This window comes from Pipra filicauda, unplaced genomic scaffold (genome assembly GCF_003945595.2).
Source record: "Pipra filicauda isolate LSUMZ 115617 unplaced genomic scaffold, ASM394559v2 scaffold125_size2111803_pilon, whole genome shotgun sequence".
Taxonomy (NCBI): Eukaryota; Metazoa; Chordata; class Aves; order Passeriformes; family Pipridae; genus Pipra; species Pipra filicauda.
Genome location: NW_024103718.1, coordinates 712,962 through 739,845, shown reverse-complemented (window position 1 = coordinate 739,845; position 26,884 = coordinate 712,962). Strand labels below are relative to the sequence as shown.

Below are 26,884 nucleotides of genomic sequence, written 5' to 3'. Positions count from 1 at the left end.
GAATCTTTTCAGAGATACTATGTGGTGAGTAGCAATAGATGGAACATCAAAGGCACATTTTTTAGACTCAGGTCACATATGAAATGAAAAAATGCTACAGTCAAAATGATATCAAACTTTACTCAGAATTACTGCCTCATGGGTCCGCTGGGTAAACCAAAGAGAAGAAACTTTGAACTAAGGCATAACTCCAACTCTGCTGAATGGGCATACAGTAATAAGAAACACCTGCTTTTCTCCTCGCTTGTATTCTCTCAACCAGCAAATGAAAATCCTTATTTTGGACCAGTCCTAGGGCAATTTCAAATCAGACTTGAAAAGCTAATCATGGCAAGTTCTGGTCTGAGAAAAAAAGCAGTCAATAATATTTTCCATTCATGTTCAGGTTGATTCTGACTTCCTGGTTACAGCACAGACTTTTGATATAAAAACATCCAAAATGAATTGCTGAAAGTTGCAAATAAAATCTTGTACTATTCACCCCATTATCCCAAGGCTTCAGTGAGTGTCTTAAAATTCATCATTTTAATTAATCTTGCTTGTCCACAGAAAAGGTAAAACTCTTTAGGCTGCCCTTTAGTATAATTAGTATCTTACTTTTCTTCTGAAAGTCCTCTTCTTTTAATCTAACTCACAGATGCATTTGACGACTAAATTGGGTGAACAGAAGCTTTAATTATTTTTATTGCTTTCATGCACTGCATGGGATAGCAAGACATTAATTGAAATCTGTCAGTGTGAAACCAAAGCTTCTTACAAAATTTTTCCTAGGCAATTATAAGTGCAGAGAAATAACTATAGGTGCACCTATCCTGTAGTCATTTCTTTATGATTACCAGAGAGACATACATATGGGTTTCCCTTTCCCCATCCTCGACGTGGGGGAGCCCAGCTCTAGTTCCTTCTCCGTCTGAAGAACCATTTCCGACGTCTTGTACTCCAAACAGGGTTTTTCAGGCCCCCTGGAGGGGAGAGGTGCACGTGGCTCCATGGCAGGCACAGAGACAGCACACCGGGCGTAGTTTAAGGGGTTTATGCTTTTAGGAGGGTCAAAGGGGAACCAATCACAAGTTCAGGGTAACCATCAGGTAGGTGCAGCCAATAGGAAGGGGTTATGGGACACCTCAGGACACCTTTCCCAGGACATTCCTGCATAACAGTTGCTGTTGGGAAGAAGAAACACGTGTTTGCAAAGGGACCACAAAGAGCCATTTTAAAACATGTTTAAACAAGTTTCTCATCAGGTATAGTGCTACACATACATATCTACGTGGATGCACACACAGACTTGTAAATTCCAGATGAAGTTTTAAAGAACACCCTGAAATTTCACTGTGTGTGTAACTGAAAAGATAGACAGATACACAAGCATACACGTACTCATTCCACTTTTTGTAAACATGCTTAGTACATATAACTCAAGGATTTAAAAATTAATCTGGGCACCCTAATTCCTTTATAGTAGAATATGTTAATTCATACCCAGTTGTATGCTTTAAGTATGTTAGATTTATGATACTGCCATCCAAAAGCCATTATAATATATAGGATTATCATAAGACAGTATTTTACAAGTATTTTTAGAAATTAAAATTAATACATTGGCTCAAGCAGATTCAGATCCCCAGCTACTGGTAGTTGATGAATTTCACATTATGGTTTGCATTAGAAAAACCCTCAAATCCCAAGAGGCCAGCAGCATGAGGGCATATTATTAAAAGTATTGCTGCCTAAATCACTACAATGCAAAGCATTCATTTTAAGTGCTTAATATAAACGTAGATTATTTTTTTATTTAACCTCCTTTTGAAGAAAAAAAAAGCTCTTACATGCATTGAGTATGACTTAGGCTAAAAAGGAAGAATCTCTGCTTATAGCACCTGTACAGATACAGGCCTTTTTTGGGCCACTGTTACTATGGGCTAATTTTGTTCTGCCTCAAGACAATAAATAAGCATAAACTAGTACACATGGACTAGAAAATATTAGATATCTAGAAATGGGTAGAATATCACCAGATGTTTTCAATATAAGATGATTTCAATTGTTTTATTCCTTCATAGGCCATATTCAACATGAATTAAGTACTGAGGTGCTGATTCAGCACATAACTAATTTTAAGCATCTCAAAAGTTCAATTAGGCAATGTGCTTAAACATCTTGCTCAATAGGGTGCCTTGATCAAATTATGAACAAGAAACAATTCATCCCAGTAGATCAACCGAATATTTCCATGCAGAGTATAGAGTGCAGTATGGAGTGCAGCTTCAACCCAGCAAACAAGCTCAGAAATTAGTTCTTCAAAGGAATGCAAAGGATCCAGAAGGAGATAATTGACTCCACATCACTTGATAGACATCCTTCAATAACAAGATTGTTGCAAAAGGCATAGGACTGTTACTCTGACATGTTTTTAATTGCCTGAAGAACATTCTGACTACATACATACATATGTACACCACAAGAAGAACCTGAGTTGATGTGTCTTGGCAGTAAAGTGGCTGTTTTCCACAGCATCTGTTGCGAAACTGGTCTTTCAACCATCATGTGCCCATGTGAGCACAATCTTTTAGTACCTTCTCCTTATTAAGGCAATTCTTCAAAGAGAGGTTTTGACAACTTAAGAGACAAATTACCCAACATAGCTTCTAGCTTCCTGTTTTCTGTTAGCCTGATTTCTCTGCTGAAAATAGAAAAGGAGGAAAAAAGGGATTTTTTTTTCTGGTATTCTGTTAATTTTCTAAGATATCACCAGAAAGCAATTCAAAATTACCAAGCTACTCATGTAGTTTTCAGATCCAGAAAATTAAATAAAAAACTAAGACAGATATTTATTGATAAGATAATAAAAAATTATTACAGTTGACTAATTAGGTAAAGAAGTCAACAAGTAAAAATGACTTAGCTGGAGCTGAAGGATTTCCTGTATTAGTTGAAGGGAACCCTATGTCTGTCTCTGCACCAAAACCAGGTACTGCACAGCACAGCTGCTGACTGAAGAGCTACTGCGTTGGTAAAAATACCACAGCAGACACAAAAAATGGCTGGTAGATCATGAAGCAAGTAAGTAGCAACCGTACAGCAGTGAAACAGGGAGCAATACATTAACTAGGATCTCAGAGGAATTGGCACTGTATTCTGTGCTATCCATTTTCATTAGTGACCTGGGGGACCTTGTGAACCCTGCATCATCAAAATCACACCGAGCATATGATGAAGGATAACAAAAACCTTTGAGAACAGAGAAAGATTATGCAGTTCTGAAGACTTTAAAGGTTACTCTCAATAACTGTGATTTAATGTCAAGTAATGAATTCAGAAAGTGATAGAACCTAAACACAAAATGGGCACTGCTGTGTAGAAAGTAGTAATACAGAAATAAGTTTGGATCAGATGACTGATAAGAGTTTTCTCTTTAAGATATCAAGAATTAATAGTTTCCTCTTCTGCTAGACACCTAACTCTGAACATACAATTTTGATAAAAAATTTCCATTTCTCTACATGTTTCTAAAAGATGCTTCTGCTTTGCCGTATTGCCAGAACACAAGGGCACAGTAACAAGCTAGTGAGAATCTAGCAATAACTTAAAATAAACTCAGAGAGCTCCATGGTGCAGATAACTTGTTCCTGAAGCTCACATTAAATGGATTCTGGCCTAGGATTTCTCAATAAATGTTTTCTGATGTAGTGATACTGTGGTTCTACATTGACTTTAGACAAGTTGTCTCATGAGTATTAGTATACCGCTCTCTTACATATATAGGCGAATTATATCTCTTAATTTGTCATCATTTTGAAAACCAGAGTGATCTACTGCTCTGGAACAACTTCACTGCACCATTCTGGACAATTAACATAGCCCATTAATTTTTTTATTTCAGGCTCTAAATTCCATATCATATCAGTATTTTATGAAATGAGATGTAATTTACAAGCTGAATTCATAGTCGGAAAGTAAGGTCAGTTGTGCCACAAGCATCCTGATTTTAACAGTGCTGTAGAGAATTATTTGAAGCAACAAAATATAAGTGCAAGATATATATAGACTGACAGATTAATGGTAGCGGAATCTCCCAGGTCACAGATCTGATATAGCAAATGCTAATTGCTAGGGTAGCAAATACTAACTTCTTTTTGCAAATGCCTTACTCATAACACTTAATCATGCAAAAGAACAGATTTTCACATCAAATGCAGAATAAGATGTTTAGTCACTAACACTTCGCATCCTAGATTTAAAGCTCCTTCCTGCAATTGAATCCATGTGAATACCCAAGACTTGTAACTGAATTTTATTTTCCTCACAGAGATTGCTTGTGCTTTTCGGATGTGTCATGGTAGCCTGTGCCCTGCTTGAGTGTCTTCAATACATCAGTAACACCAAATGCCTACATGTGGATAACTTAAAGGATAACAGGCCCTTTAAGTTAAAAAAAAAAGCAATGACACTTCCTATTGCCATCCAAGTCATCAACCTTAGTTTGCTTTCCCCCTATGCCACCAGCCAGTTTTAGAGCACAGAACACTGTTTTCCAATCAAAAGATTTTCCTTAAAGAATTTAAAGAATTTACAGAATTAAAAAAAAAAAAAAGATACTCGTGGCATAACCATAATTAATGGCTGTAATTTTATACCAATAAAAATCAGAAAATATGAAATTAAGGTTCTTGCTATAATATACCAGTAACATCATGCAGAAGGGAAGTTTTGTATAACTTTTCTCTTTAGAATATATCCTCTTAGAAGCTCAGATGGCAACTGCTATATAGCTGCCAATAGCATTAGGTAGTCAAAAATATTAAAATATTTCTTTTTTATTCCAAGTTACACTTGTTTTCAGAGACTCTGGGAACTTAAAAGATAGGAAACCTAGATGGAAAAGTACTTGCTTTTTATCTGAGTCCTTTCAAAAAAAAACAAACATGGAGAAAGATTAAAGTTTATTTGTTGCTTAGTGACCATGAAAACAGTCTAAGCACCTAGGCAAATTTCCTTTGATTTGTCCTTTTAAACGTGTCTTATTCCCAAAGCCATATCTTAATTCTTACTGTGCTGATCCAGTCAAATCCATTTTCTCCAGTGGGAAACTCTGAACGTACAACTGCTATTAACAGATGTTTCCTAGACCACTTTCTTACACTGGTGCTCTTTTTACAGACCTAACAGTAATAACAGCTGCTCCTGCACAATTGTTAGAATAATGATATTGTACTTTAATAATTATAACAGCTTTGTTTCTGTAATGAAGTTTTCTATTTATCATTTTCATATTTATTACCACATTATGACCTCAGCTTAACAAGGACAGTATTAACATATAAATCAGTTATATTGGTATTTCTAAAATTTGCAGTAGTAGTTTATCATTATTATTGGGTGTACTGTTTTCCAAGTATACTCAGTGTCAGCAAACTCTTCTGTCACTGAAGTCAGACACATATATAATCATTAACTTCAGTGAGCGAGAGTAGTACTGCAGTTAAGATCTACTGACAGATCTTCTAATTTGTGCAGAAAGAGATTGCTGCTTAGGACAAAGCTGTCATTACAGCTTCTGGAGACTTCAGTAGCAGAGTCACCCAAAATCACTGGTGACAGTTGAAGAAATTTCAGAGAGCACTTTTCTAGTTTAAGGATTACAGATTTGTTTAGGCACCAATATTCCTCTGATATTTTATAATCTTAGCATTCCAAGGGTCATTTTTAAATGTTATGTTTTACTTTTATTCAAATTTAAGTCTAAAGTGATCATGTACTGTACTTACAGAACCAGTTTTCTGTTTTTAATCCAACAACAAAGTCTGTTTTATCTTTTAAACTGTGAGTGTGAAAACTTCATCCATATTTAACGTTTTTCATAATTATATCTGTAATTACAACTATAAAGCTTTCAACCCTTTCTGGTAACAGATTGTCTCTGATATCTATTAATTATTTTTATCACATTAAAAATAAGATAGGGCATGCTTACAGGACTCATGGCTTTACAAACAGTATAAACACAAAGCTTAAGCTTTGGCAACATTCCATATTTTACATTTTAGCTTGGCAAACACAGATTTCACTTATCAAGAATTAGTAACTGAGGAGAATATCAGAAAGCATCTGCTAGGGATAATTTTATTCAAATCAACAGGCCCAAATAACTGAGGGCATCTCTTCTATTAATTTTTAATAAATCTTGAAATAGCAGGGAAATTCCAGAAGAATGCTAGTGTACCATTAATTTCTAAAGAACAAGCAGCAAAACTGGTTAGCCCGACATCAACCAAGACAAAAGAAAGAGTGAGCTGATAAAAAGTCTAATTGGTAAAGAGTAAAGAAAGTTAATATAATAAATGGAAGGAAGAAGGGGTTTAGAGAAAATAATTCTCATCATAGTAACATGATTTTTATAAGATTACAGATTTGTCTAATAAAATTGCCTAACTTAGACTTTGTAAAGCAATTCATTCAATAACATGACTGATTAAAAAGTTTGCACTATATAATATCAATAAAGCACAAGCTAAATGGGCTGAAAATTGATTAACTGATATGTCAAAAAATACTTGTGAGTGAAATCATTATCATGATCTACCAGAATCAATGAGGGAGAAACATGTACAAAATGAAGAATAAGGATAGAAACATAAATAATGATAAGGACAAGGCACTCTGACAAGTTATCAGAATCATTTGGTTACCTTGATCCTACAAACCAAAATGTGCTTTAATACAGCCAAATGCAAAGTTATAGCAGTAGGATCACTGAAAGCCAATCTTACGACCTATGGCCTCTGGAATAAAAAGAGGATGGAAATATTATAGAATATAGATGCTACATGAGAGTTTGAGATGAGGGGATATAACAAGGTATGCTCTCATATTTGTCCCAGTAACATCATGGCAAGAAAAAGCCAGTGCTTTCCTAGACTGTACACAGAAAGAAAAATTAATTAATGTTCCTTTATGTGTGGAACTCATACAAATTTTGATTAATATTGCATACATGGTTTTGATCCTATTTTGTATTTGAAAAATTGATGGAATAATAGAAGAACATGAAAATGAGAACACTGGAGAACATGCTTTGCAGTAAAAGACCTAAAGAGCTCAATAATGTTAGTTTATTAAAAAGCATATTGAAAGGTGCTTAATTTTTTTTCAGTGGATTCACACAGAGAAAATACTAGGAATTAAGGTTCTGTGCAGTCTAGCGTAAAAAAGTATAACAAGAATAGGAAGCCAACAGTTGAAGACAAACAAATTAAGGTGATAAATTAGGAACATTTTTTAACAGTGAAACAGTTTTTGCTATAAAAAAAAAAGTTTCCATGCTTATGATTGTTTTTCTGCAAGCTAGTCAAGAATAGATACACATCTAGGAGACAGACACAAGCTATAAGGTTTCATAGAAGGGAAACAAAATGAAGTTTGATTAGATGACCTAATACTTTCTTTTAATTCTAAATTCAATGTATAGATACTGTAATTTTTTACTACTGCTAATATATTGTCTTTCAGTATATTTGCCCTAAGGTAATATATTTCCCACTTCTGTGCTGTGTTGCTTTGCAGACACTAACAGGGACGTGCTCAGGATGGAGGGGAACAGTTTGCTAAAGTTACCTCTTAACTAAACTGCAACTTAGGAAATAGGACGATCAGTGTTTGGTTTTGGCAAAATACTATGTATTGTGATTATTAACTGGGTGCTGTAAATTATTAGCAGGAATCAGCTGCCTGAGCTTCTCCTTCCCAAAGTTTGGAGTACTTAGATAAGCCATATTTATGTGTACATGCCACAGGCATGTATTTAACAGAACAGGGAGCAACAAACTTGTCCTCCCTCTCCTTTTAGCTTCTATGTCCCTTAGTGTTGGGCCTACCTGAACTCCCATTGTGGTCCAGCATGAAGAGCCTCCAGCAGCTCAGCCACAGCTGCCAGAGGAGCTGGGAAGACAAGTGATGCTCGGCCTCTGACAACAGTAAAAAATGATCAACACATTGTGTTGAGGCACTGGCCCTTGTCTCATGATCTTTCTATTTTTCAATGTTACGGTCACCAACATAAATCAGTTTGAACCAATTCAAACCAGTTAAAATGTTTTCACCTATTCTACCAAATCATTACTGGACTGGTCTAAAAGGGAATCAGATCTGTTTCAGTCATAGCAGAGCCTGTCACAGATACTAATGATACTAGACGTGTAATGGTTTGACTTCTTTCCTGTGACCCTCCATCCATGGTGGAAACCTGGCCTGACCAAATTACAATCTGAATGTTCAGATGACTGACAAGTCATCCACAGTGTTCCTTTAAGGAGTGTCAGAGCTAGCACAGGTAACGCCTTTGGAAGTCAAAGTCATAGTATTGACTGCAGTTGAACACACTCTCAGGATCTGCAAAGAAGCCCGAAACACTAAGTGTCCAAATTGCATTAAAGAGCATTTGGAACAGCTGAGTGTCAAATCCTCCATTTCTTGGAGAGTCTCTGTTTTTATGGGGCCTCTAGGCATTAGTATGAAATTTCTGCTGTTAGTATTTGCACTATCGCTACATAAGGCTGAAGTTTTAGGAGAGTGTTAGCTTGCCCTTTACAATAAGTCCTTAATTAATGAAAATAGCGTATACCAAAGAACATCAGATAGTAAAAATAACAGCTGATGTACTTTTCACTATAGTCCTCTCGCTTTCAAATATTTAGTTTTGCTATTGTCTTAGTTTATGTAACACCTTAATTTTGTATTTTTCACAGAAACGTAACCTGGAATAATTTAGCTATCCCAGACACCCACTGTTCCAGAGAGCTAGAAGAAGGTTACCAGTGCCCACCGGGATTTAAATGCATGGACCTTGAAGATCTGGGACTAAGCAGGCAAGAGCTGGGCTACAGTGGCTTTAATGAGATAGGTCTGTCTTACTGGTAAAATCAATTTCAGTATCCATTTAAAAATGTTTTTTAAATGAATAGAACAAATGTTTGTGCTGAAAAGACATCAAGTGCAGTCAGTATTCTGCTCAAGTAGAGCACATGCCAGAAAGAGAAGCTTGCTGTTTGCTTTGCAGTTATGATACATTTTTACATTGCCTGGGATCTCAGGATTTAAATAACTTTAAAACAGTGTCTTCATAAGGAGTCAACTGTTGATTATCACCAGTATACAAACCAGACTAATTTCTGTGTTTTATTTATGATTCATTTTGGACTATATAATTCATCCTGTTTGTCTGATTTTAGTAATAATTCCTATGGGAAAAAAAAAAAAACCAGCCAGAATCACTTTGATAATCATCTTGTTACTAAGAAGAGGAGTGAGAAAGTGATATCATGTGTATCTGTGCCAATCTTGATCCAGACTGTGTTAGTCAGAACGTCACCCAGAAAAATGATTGAGAGTCAGGAAGATTTTGCAATACAGGTGCAATTTGTGTTCTGTGAAAAACCCTGCAGAGTCACCAGGAGAATATGATCTCTGATAGATGAAATGTGTCGTGCTATCCCCATGGGGAAATGAGTGTAGAACAAAAAATCAGGAAAGGTGGCAAGAGCATGGGCAGCTGTGGCAAGATCCACATCCCAATGGAAAATATGCAGTTACTCTGTCAGAACATTTTGGTTATCTCATTTATTTAACAGACAAAGGTCCAATAGGAGCCTGCAACTGTAAATTTTTATTTCTGGGCAGATAGGGAAGTCCCTTCAAATGATAGAGCATACGCACAGGCTGCATTCCTTCTGATGCATCTCTTTGACTTTGATGAGCTTTTTTTTTTTTCACTTTTCCTGGCATGGGCTCCAGACTGTTTTCTTGTCCCCAGTTCGAAGGTAGTCAAAAGGTTTAATGACTGAATGACTGTAATCCAGAATAGTTTTTTGAGTATTGAAAGCCTTTACAGCTGAAATTACTTCAGTTGGTTCCCAGGTTGCTGAATATACAGAATGAGCCAGAGAGTTGCAAGAAGTAGTTTCAGAATCCTGCTACAAGAAGTACTCTGTGATACCAAATAATTTCTGGACAGCAACTGCCATTTGTGTCCTTTCTTTTTTCTTGTGAGAAAGGGAGAAAAACCTGATTTCAACCAAGCACTGTTCTGTTTCCTCTGGGAGTCAGAAGCGTACCAGTTGTACGAGTACTGCTAGCTGAATAGCACTATTGACAGTATCAAATTTTATATAAATTTTTTCTTCAGTAGACATCAAAGGATAACCCTGTCAGATCTCTCAGTCAACCTTCAGAATTATTGCTATGCCTGGATGAACATGGGCTGAGTTCACAGTAGAACCTAAAACCATCTGCACATGAGTTCTCAAGTTCAAGATGGTTTGACAGGGGAACATAAGATAGATGTATCCTCAGTGGAATAAGGCCTCAGATTGAAGTCACCTTGACATGTGAAATTATTTGTGGCATTGAAGGGTGTTATTCTAGCTGCCTACCTAGTCACCCACAAAAAGCAGTTGCAATGCCTTAGACAAGCTTAAATGGGTAGATGATTTGAATGAGGTCCAGAGTGCTTAATAAAGGAGGCCAGTATGTTTTTAATGATGGAGGCAGGTTGGCAAAGACAGGTGAAATAGTTTGTCCATGCCTGCGATGCTGGGTGAAAAAACAGGACTGAAGACTTGGTCTCCTGAGTCACAGTTACACTTATCAATATGTCTTTTTGAGTGTTGCATTTTAAAGGTCAGAGACTGCTAGTAGACATAGAAGACTTGTCACTGATAAATTGTTTTTGTCTAGAAATAGGTAAACAGGATATAGCACCTTTCAGTACAGTAGCCAGCAGTAAATTGAATATCAATTGAAAGCTGATTACTAAACTTTAAAATACTGGGTAAGACACAGGCTTTGTTACAAAATGTTAAATATGCTTCCTCAAATCAGGAGTGTTATAAAACAGGATTATAACCAGTGAGTTTATCAATATTTTATAAATATCCATTTTGTGATGCACATTTGTATGTAATTAATAGGTAAGTAATGAAGTCTTCTCTATGCAACTGTACTGTTTTATTGTATACATTCATTGATTTTTACTTGAAGATGTTATGATACAGCCTATCCTGTTGGATCCTGAAATCTATCGTTACACAAAACACAAGAGATAACAGTTTGGCCGCTATTGTAAAATTAGTAATATTTAGTTTGCAGCATATAAGTACAAGCCATGAACATTTGAATTTGATAATTTCTGTTATTTTTCTTCTCTATAAAGAAAAAAGGAGGGATTTTTACAATTTTATTACTGGGTGAAAACCAAGTTGTCCTAATCAGATAAAAGCTAATAGAGATTTTAATACTGGGGGCTATGCCAATTAGATAGTTTCATATTTGGAAAATACCTTGATTTTAGCCATACTCTGCTCCCACTTTTATGAATGGCTTTGGCTTTAAAAGGATGGAAATTGGAAAGATAATAGTATAAGTTTTAATACTTATTTAAAAAAATAAAATTTATTTCTTTCCCAAGTTTTTATTTTTAGTTTTGAGGTGTTCTGTTTATCTATTTTATGTATGCTTCCATGCAAGTATGTATGTACTGCATAAGGAAGAACATAGCTATAGACTACTGATAAATGGGGCTTGAATTCATCTTGTCAAGACAATCTAGGCCATCCCCTTCTGATGAGAAGGAGGCTTCATAATCTTTCGAGGCACCCTATTGTGCTGATTCATTGTCTGTACTCTTAGGAAGATTTTCCTAAAGGATAACCTGAATCTCTCTTCTTTATGCAATTTAAGGTCATAATTTCTCACCTTATTCACTATTGGCACAGACAAAACCTTAAAAAAATAGCTTTTTTGCATCTTTCCTTATGCCTCCATATAGCTCTAAATGCTTCAGTCTTTTGCTGTTATATTTTATACCTTAAATTGTTCTTACTGTCCTTCTCTAGACCTTCTGTGGCTGATTCACCACTTTGTTGAAGTGCAGTACTGTCAGAATACCCCAGTAGAGCCATTACTTTATGTGTTGTAAAGCTCTGTTACAGTTTCTACATCCCAGTGAGATGTTTTCCATTTTCAGAACAGCATGCTGTGGGTGATTCATGTTTTTCTGATTTATTACAGCCCTTGCGTCCTGTTGAAAGAGCTGCCATCGCTGTTTCCCATCCTTTATTTGTTTACTTATTTCTTTTTAAATGTACATTTGTCTCTGTTGAATAGCATACTTTCTTTTGTTTTTCCAGACTATTTCTTCAATTTACAAGATCTTCTGTAATTTTAATTCTTTCCTCCTGAATACTTTCTGTGCCTTTCCACTTACTTGTATCTGAAATTAGATGAGTGTAATTTATTTTCTGTCAACCTGGTCAAGAGTGAAAAAATAAATAGAAACAGACCAAGATCAGACTCTGGAACCTTGTTTGATGAGTCTTACTCTTCTGACAAAGTTTCATTAATAGCTGTTCATAAGTACACCTAAGAAATAGTTTTGCACCCATCACAGAGCAGCATCACCTAGCCATATTCCTGTACGTTGCCATGGTGAGACAATGTTAAAAGCCTTTTAAAATTAAGATGTAGGCCATCAAGTGTTTCCTCTCTCTTTACAAAACCTGCCTCCATTCTGCATTTGTACGGCATTGATAGAATAAGATTTGTTCTCCGGTTCTCCATATGTTCTCCAGGGCCTGTACCCTTTAATATATATTAATATATTGAGACACCTGATGTTTGTGAAGATAATTTTTCAAACATGGGCCACATCAACATATATCTACAGCTAATGCCTCTGTTCTTCAGTGTACATATTTCTAGATTGCATGTAGGATGAAATAAACACTGATTAGTATTGCCAACTTTATCAATGTAATTTCTAAAGAGAGCGAAGTTACTAAAAGCTGGGACAGTTCTGTCTGGCAATACCTCTGGAAAAGTTATAAGCAAAAGTCACAAAGGTCTATCTCATAAGTGTTTGTGAAACTGAAGAATTAATGAAACAGGAACCAATTAGCTAAGGTCCCAGTACCTCAAATCCCTTTCTCTGTGAAGTTCTGAAATGGAAGGAAGAAATAGTAAGGAAAGAACAAGATGCCCATCTAGGTAAACTGACTTCAGCTGTTTCAGGTTACAGGTGATGAGAAGCTACAGGAAGTTACTGCTTTCTCTTAGAAAGTTGCTCATGAACTTAGTAGAAACCTAAGTACTCTTTCCAACAGTTTGACACAGAACTTGTCTTCTTAAGTATGTGTTGTTCTTACCCAATGTCAGCCTTAATATTAAATTACCTCTTTTATCCATAAGGATGCCTGAAAGACTTTTTGAACACTAGCTATGGGGCTGAGTGGGAGTAAGAGAAAGTGTATGAATGAAAAGCTTGGCTGGCTGTGTGGCTGTGGGTGGCAATATTGACTATACCTGTATGGTACTGTCAAGCTCTTTGCTTTCTCAGACTTAGCTGGTTTCAATTCAGACTTCTATAAAAAATTAGAACAGCCTTCAGCCTTGTCTCCCACTGAGAGCATCAGGTACATTCACAGATGGCCTATTTCTTCTTTCTGATTTTATTTTCTTCTACTTTGTATTTTTCCTAGCTGTGTTAAATTTCATAGGGTATAGCTGATAGCATGACAGTATTATGAAGCATGTAAACAAAGTTTAGCTAAATATTGAGAAAAATTGCTTTTGTTTTGTGAACAAATAGTAATTGTACAAATTATTAGTCACGTATTTGTTTAAGTATTTGCATCTGATATACCTAAAAAGCATAAATATAACTGTTGAATTAAATTAGAGTATGCAAATCTTGGCAATTGAAGGGCTGCGACAAGCACTTCTGCCTTATCTGTTTATCTGAATGTGCATCTACTTTAAGTCACTATTTAATATGGCAGTAATTGCTATCAGGGGCACACTAAGGGTGTTGGCAGAGCTGTCTTTATAGGTGCTGTTGGAAGGGGTGCCTCGTAGACACAAGTGTGCCAAAATCTGCACTGTCATTGGATATCCTGTACAGTTTTCCTCCTTACCTGTACTTTTCACACAGTACAGATGCTTATGCATTCAGGTTTTTGAAACATCAGCTAGTAATCATTCCACATGCCTCATGGGTGCATCTGTAATCATCTACAGATGTACACTTACAGCTACATTACTGATTTTAGTCATCACGTAATCCTAGAGAAGGGGTTTTTTTAATGATTTACAGTGCTACATATTGTTTCAAATATTCTCAAAAGGAAAAGGGAGTCCTGAATAAAGAAACCTAAAAGTTAAAAAAATATTCTACAAAGCAAACCAAAGAAGTTCTAGGCCATGAAAGATCTTTTTGAAAGGAGAAAAAGGAAATCTAATTCTATCCTGTATTATTGACCCGTCTGTCAATAGCTAGGGCCAGTACCCTATTAAATGATACTAATTACTTCTTTTACCTGCAAAGAGTATTTCACAAAAACTACCACATTAATGGCCATTTTACATATGGGAGATAAACATATACATATTATATCTTGGAGACAAATAACAAAATTTCAGTAGTAAATGGTAGTCTAAAGGTAAGGTGGAAGTGACCCATGTTTTTATTTAGTAGTGCAGTGGTCAAAGTGAAAAACCTGCATTCTGTAAGGATACCCTGCTAACCTGCATTCAGGGACTGAGGCAGAGCATGGTTCCTTCCATCTCCCTCCTTCTGAGTCTGCAGCAGCAGGAATTCCTGCTGCAGGCATCAGAAAGCAAGCAACATGAAACTGGTTACTAGAGGGAGTTCTATAAAGACCTGCTCTTTGTCATTCTTCTGTGAAGTTATTTCCAATTTTTCTCCATGGACCACCTCACACCAAAATGGATAAAATAAAATCACCTCTAACATTTAAGAGGCTGAATTCTAACAAGACATACCAACATAAAACACTTGAAAATCCAACTTGCCATTCCTACTGCCATTGGATGAGAAGAGTGCCTCTCACAGGTGGCAGAGGCTAACCTTTTAATTACTCTGTCACCCCCACACAGGCTGCTTGGGTCTTGGTGGTGCTATTAGCAGACACTTGGTCTTTCCACGTCCCGGGCACAGGCAAGAGAGGAAGGTGGGTTTTGACTGGTTAGTTGTCCTAAGCAACTGCCTACTTTGCCAGCTCTGAGACTTCAAGGTCCATGAGGAAATTATGAGTTGATGAACTGAAAAAAATTTACATTTGCAGGTTATTTGCTCAAAGTAGGAGATACAACTGATAGTGCAAAGGATTGAAAGGGTTTTTATCAGCCTCCCAACATGCCTTCTTCCCCCCTTCACTGCCCTTTCACACCATCATCTCTACCTGAGTGAAGCTGGTGTCATTTTGCACAGACATAGATGGACAGAAATGCAGATCAGCATCATCACCACCACAGCCTGAATCCCTTGGCCCTCAGTCATTTTGTATCTGGAATAATAGAAAGCAATGAGGGCATGTAATTGTTTAGTCAGAGCCTCCATTTAATTGTACCCATTAAGGGCTGAGAAGTTGAGCCTTATGAAAGAAGCGTTAATTCAATAACAATTTCATCAAAATTTTTGGTCAGACTCTTTTATTCTATAGATGATATGGATGCTTGATACATGTATTGAATCTTCATGCTCTGTTTATCCTAGAAACTACATTATAGTATTAAATACTTTAGTAAACAGGTCTAATCTTATTCCAGTTATATGGCTCTTTCATGTAAAGTGTCTAATAAGGAGGCCTTCATCCATGACTGCAGCCTGTGGAGTTATCATGTGATAACATGACAAATGATAGTGATGTTAATGTGTGGTGTCAAATGTAATTAGGGAAGGCATTCAGACTATCTAGTAATAAAACACATATTTTCTAAATGTGAGCCAAAATGATTTAAAGCATGCCCCATTACTCCACTGATTGAGAAACCACTAAAAACCATTATTTCAAAAATGGCGATAGATTTTTTTCTTCACTGGAATTCCTTCTTACGCTTGCAGACAGAATAGGGCCCTGACACCATCTGTGACACTGTTGTGGGGAAAAGAGTCTCCACTCAGGGAATTTCACTTATTTGTTTTACTGCCAATTAAGGTAGTATAATTACTTATTCAGGTATTAAGAAGCAAGGAAGACAAATAGTTAAAGAGACACTTACAGGAAACATCTTTCCTCCTTCGCCTGTCTCAGCTTCAGTCCTCACACCTCTACTCCCAGTGTCCTAGTCTCCTCTCCTGTGTTCTTGCAGCATGTGAGGTAGGGAGTGGTGCAAGAATCTGGAGTAGATGCATAATGTTTGGGGGTTTTGTGCTGCCCCTTCTTTCTTACTCTTCTGCTGCTGCTCCTTCCTTACTAATCATCTCCTCTGCTCCAGGATGGACTTAGACATGGGCTGCAGTCCCCTAACAAGTGTCCCTGCTCTGGAATGCCCCCTAGTACCAAAAGCCTACCGGTTATGATCACCAAAGGCACCTAAATAAACTTAGGCGTCACCTTTACATATGCACCTTCTGAAGGTTGTAGAGGGTTTTGGTGAGCACAGAGGAGTAAAGTAAACAGTCTATATGCCCTGTGCAGGTGAGAACAGTTTGCGATCTTTGTTGTGTTGTTCAACTTGGGAAATAATTGTACTTAAGAAGGATGCAAACACTGTGAGGAATGAAGCATGGGTCTGTTAATAAAGTAAATAAGTTCAGTTTCTTCCTTAGATATAATGAAAAAATTGAAATGGAATCAACTGACAAATCTTTGGGCTTAAGGCACACTAGTGTTTTCACTGGTTGCAGCTTGTTAAGGACCTGCTTACAAGGCCATGTTTAGTTTCTCATCAGAAAGAGTTTAATAACAGAAGGCTTTGTGAGTTTTGTTTTTTCTTTGGTATTTAATTTTATTTGGCAGAAAAAGTACTAGTGAAATTCAGTGGTTGGAAGTCAAATGTAGACAAATATACTTCGGAAAACATAAACATTCAAGGCAGGTCCTGCTTGACTAACTTGATGTCCTTCTACAACAAGGTGATCCAGTGGAAACGGACCACTGTTTCACTTGACTCCTGCTTTTATGTTTTCCTATTTCCCAAATATGATTTTAAACCTGTTCCTTCTCCCTGTAGTGAAAAAATGCAGATCTACAATATATTCAGTTTTCACAGAATACAAAAGAGAATTTTTTGACATAATATTCCTTTCTCTTGATACTCATCTTTGATTCCACTCACTGTTTAGCCACTCTTTCCTTTGAGGTTCCAAATGCCAGTTTGTATAGAGGCTTAGATTCAGAAAGCAGGAGCAGCTGTCTTTCTGTAAGGATTTTACCCACAAATACCTTTTTCCATTATGCTATTCAGCAGAATATGTAATTTTTGCCATCAAGTGAGTCTGAAAGTATTGGAAGCTCTGTTTGTCTTTACATTATGCTTGCTTGTGGTTTTTTTAGTACTAAATCTTGTGCAGGATACAGGATAATATCCTTTAGATCAAAGTTTTCTCTCACTGAAATTTTCTTAAACTGACAAAATGGAGAGATTTAGCAAGGCATTGTGTAGAAAATTCATTTTGCTACCAAAGAATATTCAGAGTTGTCGAAGAAGAAAAATAATATGATTTCATTCTCAAATTGGTGCACCAGGAAAGGACCGTTGCTCATGAGAAGAAACAGAAATGAAGACTAGGCAAACTTAATTTATCAAAGTGTGCTTATTTAGCACAAATATTTCCAACCTTGGCAGTGTCCATGGTATATGCTTATCTTGCATTGCACAGGAAAGCAGAGTCTGGTAAACCAACACCTTGCAGACGACAGACAGCAATAAGTTTTTTCTCTTGACCTATCTCCATGTTCTGCAAAGTCGACTTTGTGTTTTGATCCTGTTTCAAATAACAAAAATTAGCAGGAACTTTAAAATTAACCACAGAATTTTCCAAGTGGGTCACCAGTTCTGCAGTTTCCACGGCTGCAATACTGTGGGGTGTTGTGGTCGTGGGTCACTGTTTCTATGGCTTGGCAAGGATGTCGCACATTATACTTGTCACTTGTCCCCCTTAAATGAATGCTTACAGTTTATTGCTATGTGAACTTTAGCTCAGCTCCAAATAGAGGTGCTTCTGTTTTACCGCATTAGGGCGGCTGAAAGACACTTATACTAGGTTGTTGCCTCTGCAGAATTATTTCTTTATTTGGAGAGAGCTCTGTCCTCATTATACTTGTTTTCTCCATATAGATTTAAGTTTATTTGAGGGTTCGTAAACCTTGTAATCATACTAACAAGTTTTAAGCTATTTCCCAGAATAACTGGCTAACAGCAGACTGGTTTTAGAAATGCTGACATCCTCAGTATGGAGTTTTCTTCTGAGCAGACACTGAGGGATCAGCCCTTATTTACTAACTTTCTTTGACCATAAATATGTATACTGTTTATCTTTTGCTGTCACTTGCTCCTGCAGCCTGACACTATGGGGTTTATAACCCTCTATATATGTAAGTGAATATCCCTGTACATAATACATAAAAAATACAGGTTTTCTTACTTAAAAGTTATACAGAAAGGTTTATAAAATGCAGATGAATGCATATGATTCACTATTTCTTCCTAGTAGAGATGAGATATGGTAGTTATCAAACAATTTGGTGCTGATAGTGTTTCCAAGGTAAGTGGCAATTAGCTCTGTTCAGCAAAAATTCTGTGGCACATGGTAAAATTATTATTGCTATAGAGGACTGAACATGCCTTTCAAATATGAAGGCTTGATGAGCCTTTCACTGAAGAGGTATAGTTTGCCAGACTTCTTCAGATTATTTCGGTTTTATTCTTTAGTGTAACAATTCCATCTAAACAAGCAGAATCATTTTAAAATGGAAGTGCTCTAGCAAGGCCATGTTAGTGAGTTTCCATGTCTTGTGGAAAGGAGAAAACAGGTAATTTCTTGATTTGCAGGGAACACAATGCCAAAATGAGTAGGCTCTAGATGGGGGCATGTTTCTTGAAAACTTTCAGTCTCTTAATTCTTTTAATTCTTGCTCTTGCTGAAGGGAGTCAAATCTGTCGTGTCTTTGTGAGGGTGATGTAGACTAAGTTTGATTGGTGAATGTATTAATAGAGAGTCTTTAATGAGAAATTTTTGGCAGATTAGAAACAACTGCATCTTAAGGACATTATGTCAGGCCATGAATTTTCAATGGAATGCCAATGGCTTAAACTAAAGGTTATGTCTCAGCTGGTGGGCCTGCATGTCTGAGGTCTTGGTCCTATATACTGTGGCTGTGTCATAACCTTATACCAGAGACATATTTCATTGCTATTTCTTTATTCCTGCCTGCTTTTTGTGGGAGAAGGAAGCCTGATATGTAGACCAGAAGGCAGCTCCAGTCTCCCTTCCCCAGGACTGGGGCACCAGTGTCCTGCCACTCTACAGCACACACCGACTGCTTAAACTGCTTGTAATATGTGGGTACAAGGATGTGACTGGGATATAAATATTGGCTGTTACTGATGGTCACAGTGAGCTCTTTGTATTTCTGTTTTGGAAGAGTAACACAGAGATAGCTACAACCACAAACTTTTCACAAAGGATAATAAGACAATACTTGTGATTTTAGAAAACTGAATAAATGGTGTGAATTAAAAACAAAAAAAATTCCTTAGCTATTTGATGTTTCTCTAGGCTTCACTTTTCTCAGTGAGGCCATTCTTGTTGCTTAGTTAATTAAGACTTTTTAGTTTTAAGCAATGGTTTAGAGACACACGAAAATTGCACAAATAATGTCCATTGAATTAGCTCTTACACTAAGAAATGGTATGTGGGAAGTTGCAGAGGTTTGGAAACTTAGAGTAATTTGAGCAACCCTCCAGAATTGTAATTTATTGCTGTGTTAATCCCAAAGTAATTGAGTCTTGCATTAAACCAGGCAATCGGGTGAAACTAATGTGAATAGATTAATACAGTTGTACTGACAGTCAAAGAAAACTTTACTGCTGCTGAGAGGCTTCAGTGGAACATACTTTTCCCTGCCATTTCAGGCTGTTTTGTGTTAGAGTCAGCAGCTAAATATATAACGGAATAAAAGAACTTTCCAGAAAGCTTTACTTTTTCTTTTGTTCTCTGTTTTGTTTGTAATTGTTGACCTTTCCTGGTGGACATCTTTTGCTGTTATTTATAGTTTGATATATCACTTGTGTTATTATAGTGTGCTGCACAGAATTTAATCATGTGTCCAATGTCTCTGCTGTCTTCTTCTTTCTATCTCTCTTTCATTTTCATCTGTGCCTGGGAATGCAGAAAGGGTTCTTTTGGTTAGATTTCATTTTGAAAGTAGGTATTTTGAAGTTTTCTTTCTAATATACCCTCTGATTAGTACTTGCATGATGGGAATGGCAATGTTAAAAAAAATAAATTCATACTTGCTACTTTTAGGTAAAAGGCCCATAAACTGTCCCTGACCATAAGCTGAAAAGGTGAAAGAGCAAAGTGGAGCAGAAAGGCAGCCTTATTAGATGGGTATAAGAAAAGGAAAGTTGAGGCAGGTCAAATGCAAGGTTTAATTACATCTGATTAGATTTTTTTGAACTGTAAGCTCTATCACCTCATACATATCAATTCCTTATTGACATAAAACTTCATGTACTGTTTCTTAATTTAGCTGAAGTAGGATAGTCTTAAATTCTATGTAAGTTTTCCCCTGAGATCAGTAGGAGATCACAAGTATAAGAATAACAAAAAAACAAAACAAAACAAAAAAAAGCCCCAAACCAACAAAAAACCTCAACTAAAACAAACACACACACACACACCCAACAAAAAAACCCAGTGCAGTAGAGTTCACCAGCTGTTTGCTTCTTAGTGAACCACTTAAATATCCCCACCTCTTGCTCCCTACTGCTCTGCATGGCAAGAGGACATATTTGCTCCAGCATAACAGTTTGAGGAAGCCTGGAATGGAGCTTGCTGGGAAATGTGGTGCTGGAGACCTTGCAGCTGGCTCTGCAGGACCCAAGCTCCCAGAGGGCACCCCTAGCCAACGGCAGCCTTTGCACTGCATCCTCCAGCGGGCCTGCAGCCTGTCAGTGCCCACTGCTGCTGTGTGTGTTACAAGCAGTGTAAATACTATTTCCACAGGTGACCTTCTCATGCTTACTTTCTGCTTCCCCTTCTCCAGCATGGCAAGGCCTTCCAGCATGATTTTGAGATGATACATGCTCTGTGAAGGCAAAAGAGGAAATTTTCTTTTGTACTGCTACTACAGTTTACTTATAATTCCTATGGAAGGCATGACCAAAGGGTCAGATAACTTGGAGAGGCTAAGTAAAGCAGTCAAGGGACACATGCATGCTAGGAATGCCACGGTCAAAGGGAAATAAATGCAGATTAAGACCATTTTCTTAATGAGGATTTACTAAGAAAACAAATAGAAAGAACTGCTTCAAGCAAAACCAACCTCCCAGTGCACCAGTTTTCACTCTGCATGAGTGTTGAAGAAAGGCTTATGTCAAAGACAATAGCTATTTGTGTGGATAGCTACTCAATAACTCAGTCTGACAAGGAATGGAGAACAATATGAAAAAATGGAAAGAGAAGTTAAAGGTGTACAGGTGTGTGAACATTCCAGAAACAAAGGTGTGACTAATTTCAGCCATGCTAAGGAGCAGGAAACTCTTAGCCAATAGACAGAGAATGGAGTTAGACAATTAGAAACCTGTCATTCCATACCAAGAAAATTAGATCCTTTTGGTTTAATTATCAGTCAGTTCCATTAAGACAATATAGCTCTGCACAATGAAACCTGCAGTTACTGGGTAATAGAGATAATTGTTTTCACAGTGGAAGATCTTCACTTTCAGACAAAAGCTTCAGGATGTGACCGGTTTACAAGCTTTGACCTTCAACATTTGTGTAATGCATGGGACACGTGGTTTTTACCTTACCTCCTGAGATCTGATTATTTTATCCTTTCCATAAGGTTGGTGGAAACGAGCTAAACCACCCACTAGAAATACAACGTGCAATACTCATGCAACATGCCCTCTGTTACAGTAATTAGAGTAGCTTACCAAATTATCTTTGATTTAAGACCTTTGATTTGATAACACAGGGCCAGCTTGCAGCTTGGCTTTCCCAATTCTGCTGGGGAACAAGGGGGAATAATGCTATTCCAGAAAATCTAGTTCACAGATGGTGACTCTAGCGGGGGGAGCACTCACAGAGCAGCAGCTTAGGTGTGACACTCCAGCACATCAGCTCATTTGTGATAACTGGCTTCATACATGCTGCTACCATTGCAGTACCCTGCAGCAAATTTGTAATGCCATGCTCCTTCTTCATTAAATTGTGCACTGTGTTACTCAAATATTTAAATATTGAATGTTTCTTTTCCTAAGTGTCTTTTGCCTGTTGTTCTTAGGGATTTAGTGTAGTTACTGTATTCTACTCCATCGTCAGTGTCATGAAATTGCCACATGAAGAAATTCTTACGCAGTATCTGGTATGCACTGAGTGATATATGAAAAGATCTAGGTTACAAGCTAAAAGAACAGTATAATATTTCAAATCCCATGCGAACTTCTTTAAAAAAATGTAAGACCATTCACTTCTAGTTACTGCCTTTCTCACAGCAACTGAGAAAGAATAGGAATGACTTGAAAGAACAGTCTTACCTAAGAACATTAAATACCTTACCTATACTTAACTCTTACCGTAGATTTTGGTTGTGAACAAACTGGGAGCTAGATACTGCAGTATCTAGCAGGTGATCTGAATAAATCTTTTGAATAAGACTTTAAGACATCTAACAAATAGTTACCATTTTTCTATACTTAGGACTGTGTTAGGAAATACATCTTGATTTCTTTGCCACAGAGGCATTTTTGTCTTATGAATTGTTTCAATATGCAGATAATCGCTATCTTTCCTAAAATGTCTACAGATATTTTTCAGTGGACAGAGTCTTTAATTGTTCAACCTGCCTTGGAGGTTGAACTGTGCAGATTTTAAGACTTTTTGAAGACATGCTATTCCATCTCTAGGGAAGGTGTGACTGGTCATCTTGGCAAGTGTCAACATACATCTTCTCCCATGCTACAGTCAGAATTTTCTACTACATTCAGAAGCTGTTTTAGAAGGTTATCCTTTACTTTTCCAACAAATCTGTGCTACTGTCACCTTGCAATAGAGAGTACCATAATGGTCATTACTTTGCCTCATTTCATCATTGTATCAACCCTCAAGTTAAGAATCTCAGTCCACATCTGAAAAGGAGTTAACTACACAAAGCTGTCACCTTTTCCTTACCACTGTAAAGAAGATTGCAGTAACTTAGCTCCAAATTTTGGCACTTAATTTAAACAACTACAATGAGATTGGATGACTTTGAGCCCCTGTTTTCAGCTAAGCTGTACACTTTTTAAATCAATGATACTGAAAGAATTAAATCACTTCTTGTATAAAATTCAGAAGAAGTGAAAACAGTTAGCAAATCTACTGTCAGAAGATCTTGTCAGTCACCAGTGGGACAGGGACATCTAACCGTTCATAGAGCATAGATGCTCTGTGGTAACATCCACAAAGTAAAATCTTCAGAAATGTGTTCTATTGCTCGAGGAGCTGACTCTACATGTAGTTGATTCATCTTGACAGAAGTTACCCAGGGGCTGACAAATTCAAATAAGATAGATTAGTCACAACAGGACTTCTGTATGTCTCCTCGGATAAACTGTAGTGTGCTTTCTTCTAATTACCTGCCTGTGGCAGGCATTGCATAGTTTTAATACCGGTATGTGTACTGCTTACATATCCTTCTGCATTAGCCATTGCTGCATTGTACATACGAACATATTTATTATATTTGTTTTACATCTGATGGTTTTAGGCATTTTACTTAGAATTCTGAGGTGACAATTAGTTAAATGCCTATCACCATCTCTCAAAGAGCTTCAGTTGTATTATTACTGCTTAATCCTCTTCTCTAAAACAAACTCCAAATGTGTTTTCTTTTTCCTATTTTCATTTTTTCACATAGAATCATAATTCTGTTATTACTTGGATGTTTTCTTTTTGTCCTCATCTGATACGAAACTATGGATCAATAATGATGATTCATGGAGGGGTAGTAGCAATGAATGGAAATGGAATACTTCAAAAACCATCTAAAATGCAGCATTCTACCATTATTATACCATAGCCGTGAATATTTATTTCACTGACATTCACACAGCAAGATGCAAATGCTCTGGAGATAGCTAAGGGTATTGCCTGCAATCATTGGGTAACTAAGAAATCCTGAAGAGAGTTTGGAGTATCGGGGGAGAGTACTGTTTTTAAAGAGTTGCTGTGGGATCCTTGTAGGATTAATTTAATAGACATCTGTACGGTTATTTCACAGTCACACTGGTCTTTGCAGTCTTTCACCTGGTCATTTTATCCAGTGAAGAATGCTGCTTGTACTGTGCACTTACTCGAACTGTGATTAACCTGCTTTCTACCATAGTTTCACAAGTGTCTTAAACCTAATTGAAATTGACTGTGTTAGTTACTTCACACCTGTCTGTTTTTTATTCTCTTCTCAAATACTTTGCCAGATTTGTCAGATAAGATGCTTTATGTTATACCAGGCAACCTAGTCTCCAACAGCATGTCTTTCTCCAGTTGCTTTCTAATTTCATTCATTCCTTAGACATTCTATGAAATCCATAACACACATGCTTCCATGGATATGCGGCCTCTTGATATCTCCAAGAGCTACGACTTCTTTTTCTTTTTTCTTTTTTTCTCCCTTCTAAATGCATCCTTAAGCAGTCCTTCATTTTAGTTAAGTATTAGAATTATAAATAGATTTGACCAACTATGCTGACAGCAGTTTTTAGAGTGCTCAAGTGGTTAGGGCTGTTGTAGTGAACATGGAGATATTGTTAGTTTCATATGCAATTCAATTACCGTAAACAGATGCACATTTGCAGCTCTGTCCACAGTGTCCTCAGGCACAAGGGGGAAGGTGAAAGGCAGGAAAGAGTTTTCACTGGAGAATTTCAATGCAGTTCAGAGTAAACAGATATTTTGTAACAAAACCAGTCTCTGTACCAAAGAATTACTTGCCCAGCTGTGGTGCAGTACTTTATTAGATGAGCCACATTGCTGCTTTCTTCCTGAACAGACCACAGTGTTAATCCTTCCTGCATAACTTCATTAGAAGCATTCTTAGAAATCTTCCCTGTCAGGAAGCCAATGAAAATGAATCTTATTTTTGTACTGTTTGCTCCTTGTGGATTCAGTCTATGTTATTTAGAAAATTGGACTTTATGGGACTTAGAAGGAGTTTGCTTATGGCCTGTATCATCACATTTACAGATGAAACCTTGTTTTTCAGCTAGAAAAAACCTCGGTGATGCTCTTGTTCACTTCTTTTTGTGACCATAGAGAATTGTGTCATATCCATCGTTCATAAAACTATGAAGTAAGTTCCAACTTAGGAGGAAGAGGTAAAACAAGATTAAAAACTCTTTCAGGACTTCATTTTTCTGATGATTAGAAAATGCCTAAAATCAGCCTACCTCATATTCATGTCTACTTGTTCTGATGCCAGTATTACCCTTTGTCTTTCTTTATGGTCAGAGACAAGTTCTTAGTGATATTTTTACCCTCTGTGTTTTCTATTTTTTGGCAACCTGAACTTGGGCACTTTCTATTGTGTTCGCACTTAGATATTTGGCTATGTGTCTTCTGCAAACCTACTGCTGCTGAGCCATATACTGTGGAAATATGAACTATGGAACTATGACAGGGGCAGGATTTGCACTAATAAAATCATCTACTTGGCACTGGTCTTTGGTCTATACACAACGTGATGTAGGCTGACAAGTGTTTACACTGCTCAAGCCTGGTCCCTTCAAGAGCTGTATGTGCGTGTATCCGTATGTACAGTACTTGGGTTTGATCTTCACTGGACTTCATGAGTGACCCTAAAATATAACTAAAAAATATGAGATTTCTCAGTCCAAAGTTCCCATGAGAGTTGTGTCACATCCCTGTGGCTGTCACATCCCACCAGGGATGTGGCTTTATAATCCAGTATCGAAGATACTGAGTATGGCATGAGGCAGTGTCAGCCTGTGGAAGATGTTAGACATGCAAGCCTATTTGGAATAGTACAGGAGTTGTGCACGGGTTGGAGGGAGCTACACGTGGTACAGGCACATCCATTGGAAGATAATGTCGGGGAACAGGAACTACAATATTTCACTACTAAGTGCTGCAGGAGTGCTGCTTTGCAGTAGACTCGGGCCATGGTCTGACATGTGATAAGACCCACTGTAGCAATTGCTCAGGATGAGGCAGGGTACATAAATGTGTTACTGTCAGCATCCCTGAGGGAGACACAAAATGCTGCAATTATACCGACTTTATGCTGGAAGTAGGAGAGCAGATAGTATCTGCTGTTGCACAAATTGGGGTGCAGGTAGACAGTGCAAGTTGCAGTGTATAACCTTTCAGTAAAAAGTGAAGCCCTAGAAAAAAGGTATTTTCTAAGGAGCTTATAGTAAATCAGTGCTTCTTGTCATGTGGCTGTGGTGCTTCTGATATAGTAGTCTTACAGACAGAGCCTTATGGACAGAGTTAATTTATCATCTAATCATGTCTTGAGTGACATTTTATTTATTCATAGTGTTACTTTACATCTTCTACAGAAGTTAGATCCACAGCCTATGACTCATGAATGCTTCCTTTATCAAACAGAAAGAAAAAGGGTTTTTGCTGGTTCAGAAGCAGTGGAACTTGGCTCTGCAAAACCCTAATGCAAGGTACTTTTTGCATTCTGAACTCCATTTTTTTGTAGTGTCTATGTGCAGCATTTGGAAGAGGTAGTGTCTATATGCAGCCTAAACACATTACTTTATCCATGTTAATATATATTTTTAATAACTAGTAAAGATAAGATGCTGCATGGGCCTTATAGAATTCTTTAATGCTCTAAAATTGGAGAAAATT

The 26,884-nt window shown here is 37.1% G+C and overlaps 1 protein-coding gene across 5 annotated transcripts in view; it reads left to right on the top strand.

Moving 5' to 3' along the window:
* The window catches only part of NALCN (sodium leak channel, non-selective), a 225,406-nt gene that overhangs the window by 30,757 nt on the left and 167,765 nt on the right, over window positions 1-26,884 (top strand). For 4 of the 5 annotated variants that reach the window (XM_039389441.1, XM_027730766.2, XM_027730763.2 and 1 more), the window contains one exon: window positions 8,745-8,899. The exons of the other annotated variant lie outside the window; for it this stretch is intronic. In XM_039389441.1, the coding sequence (XP_039245375.1) occupies window positions 8,745-8,899 (155 nt within the window). The remainder of the gene's footprint in view (window positions 1-8,744; window positions 8,900-26,884) is intronic. 5 annotated transcript variants of the gene reach the window in all.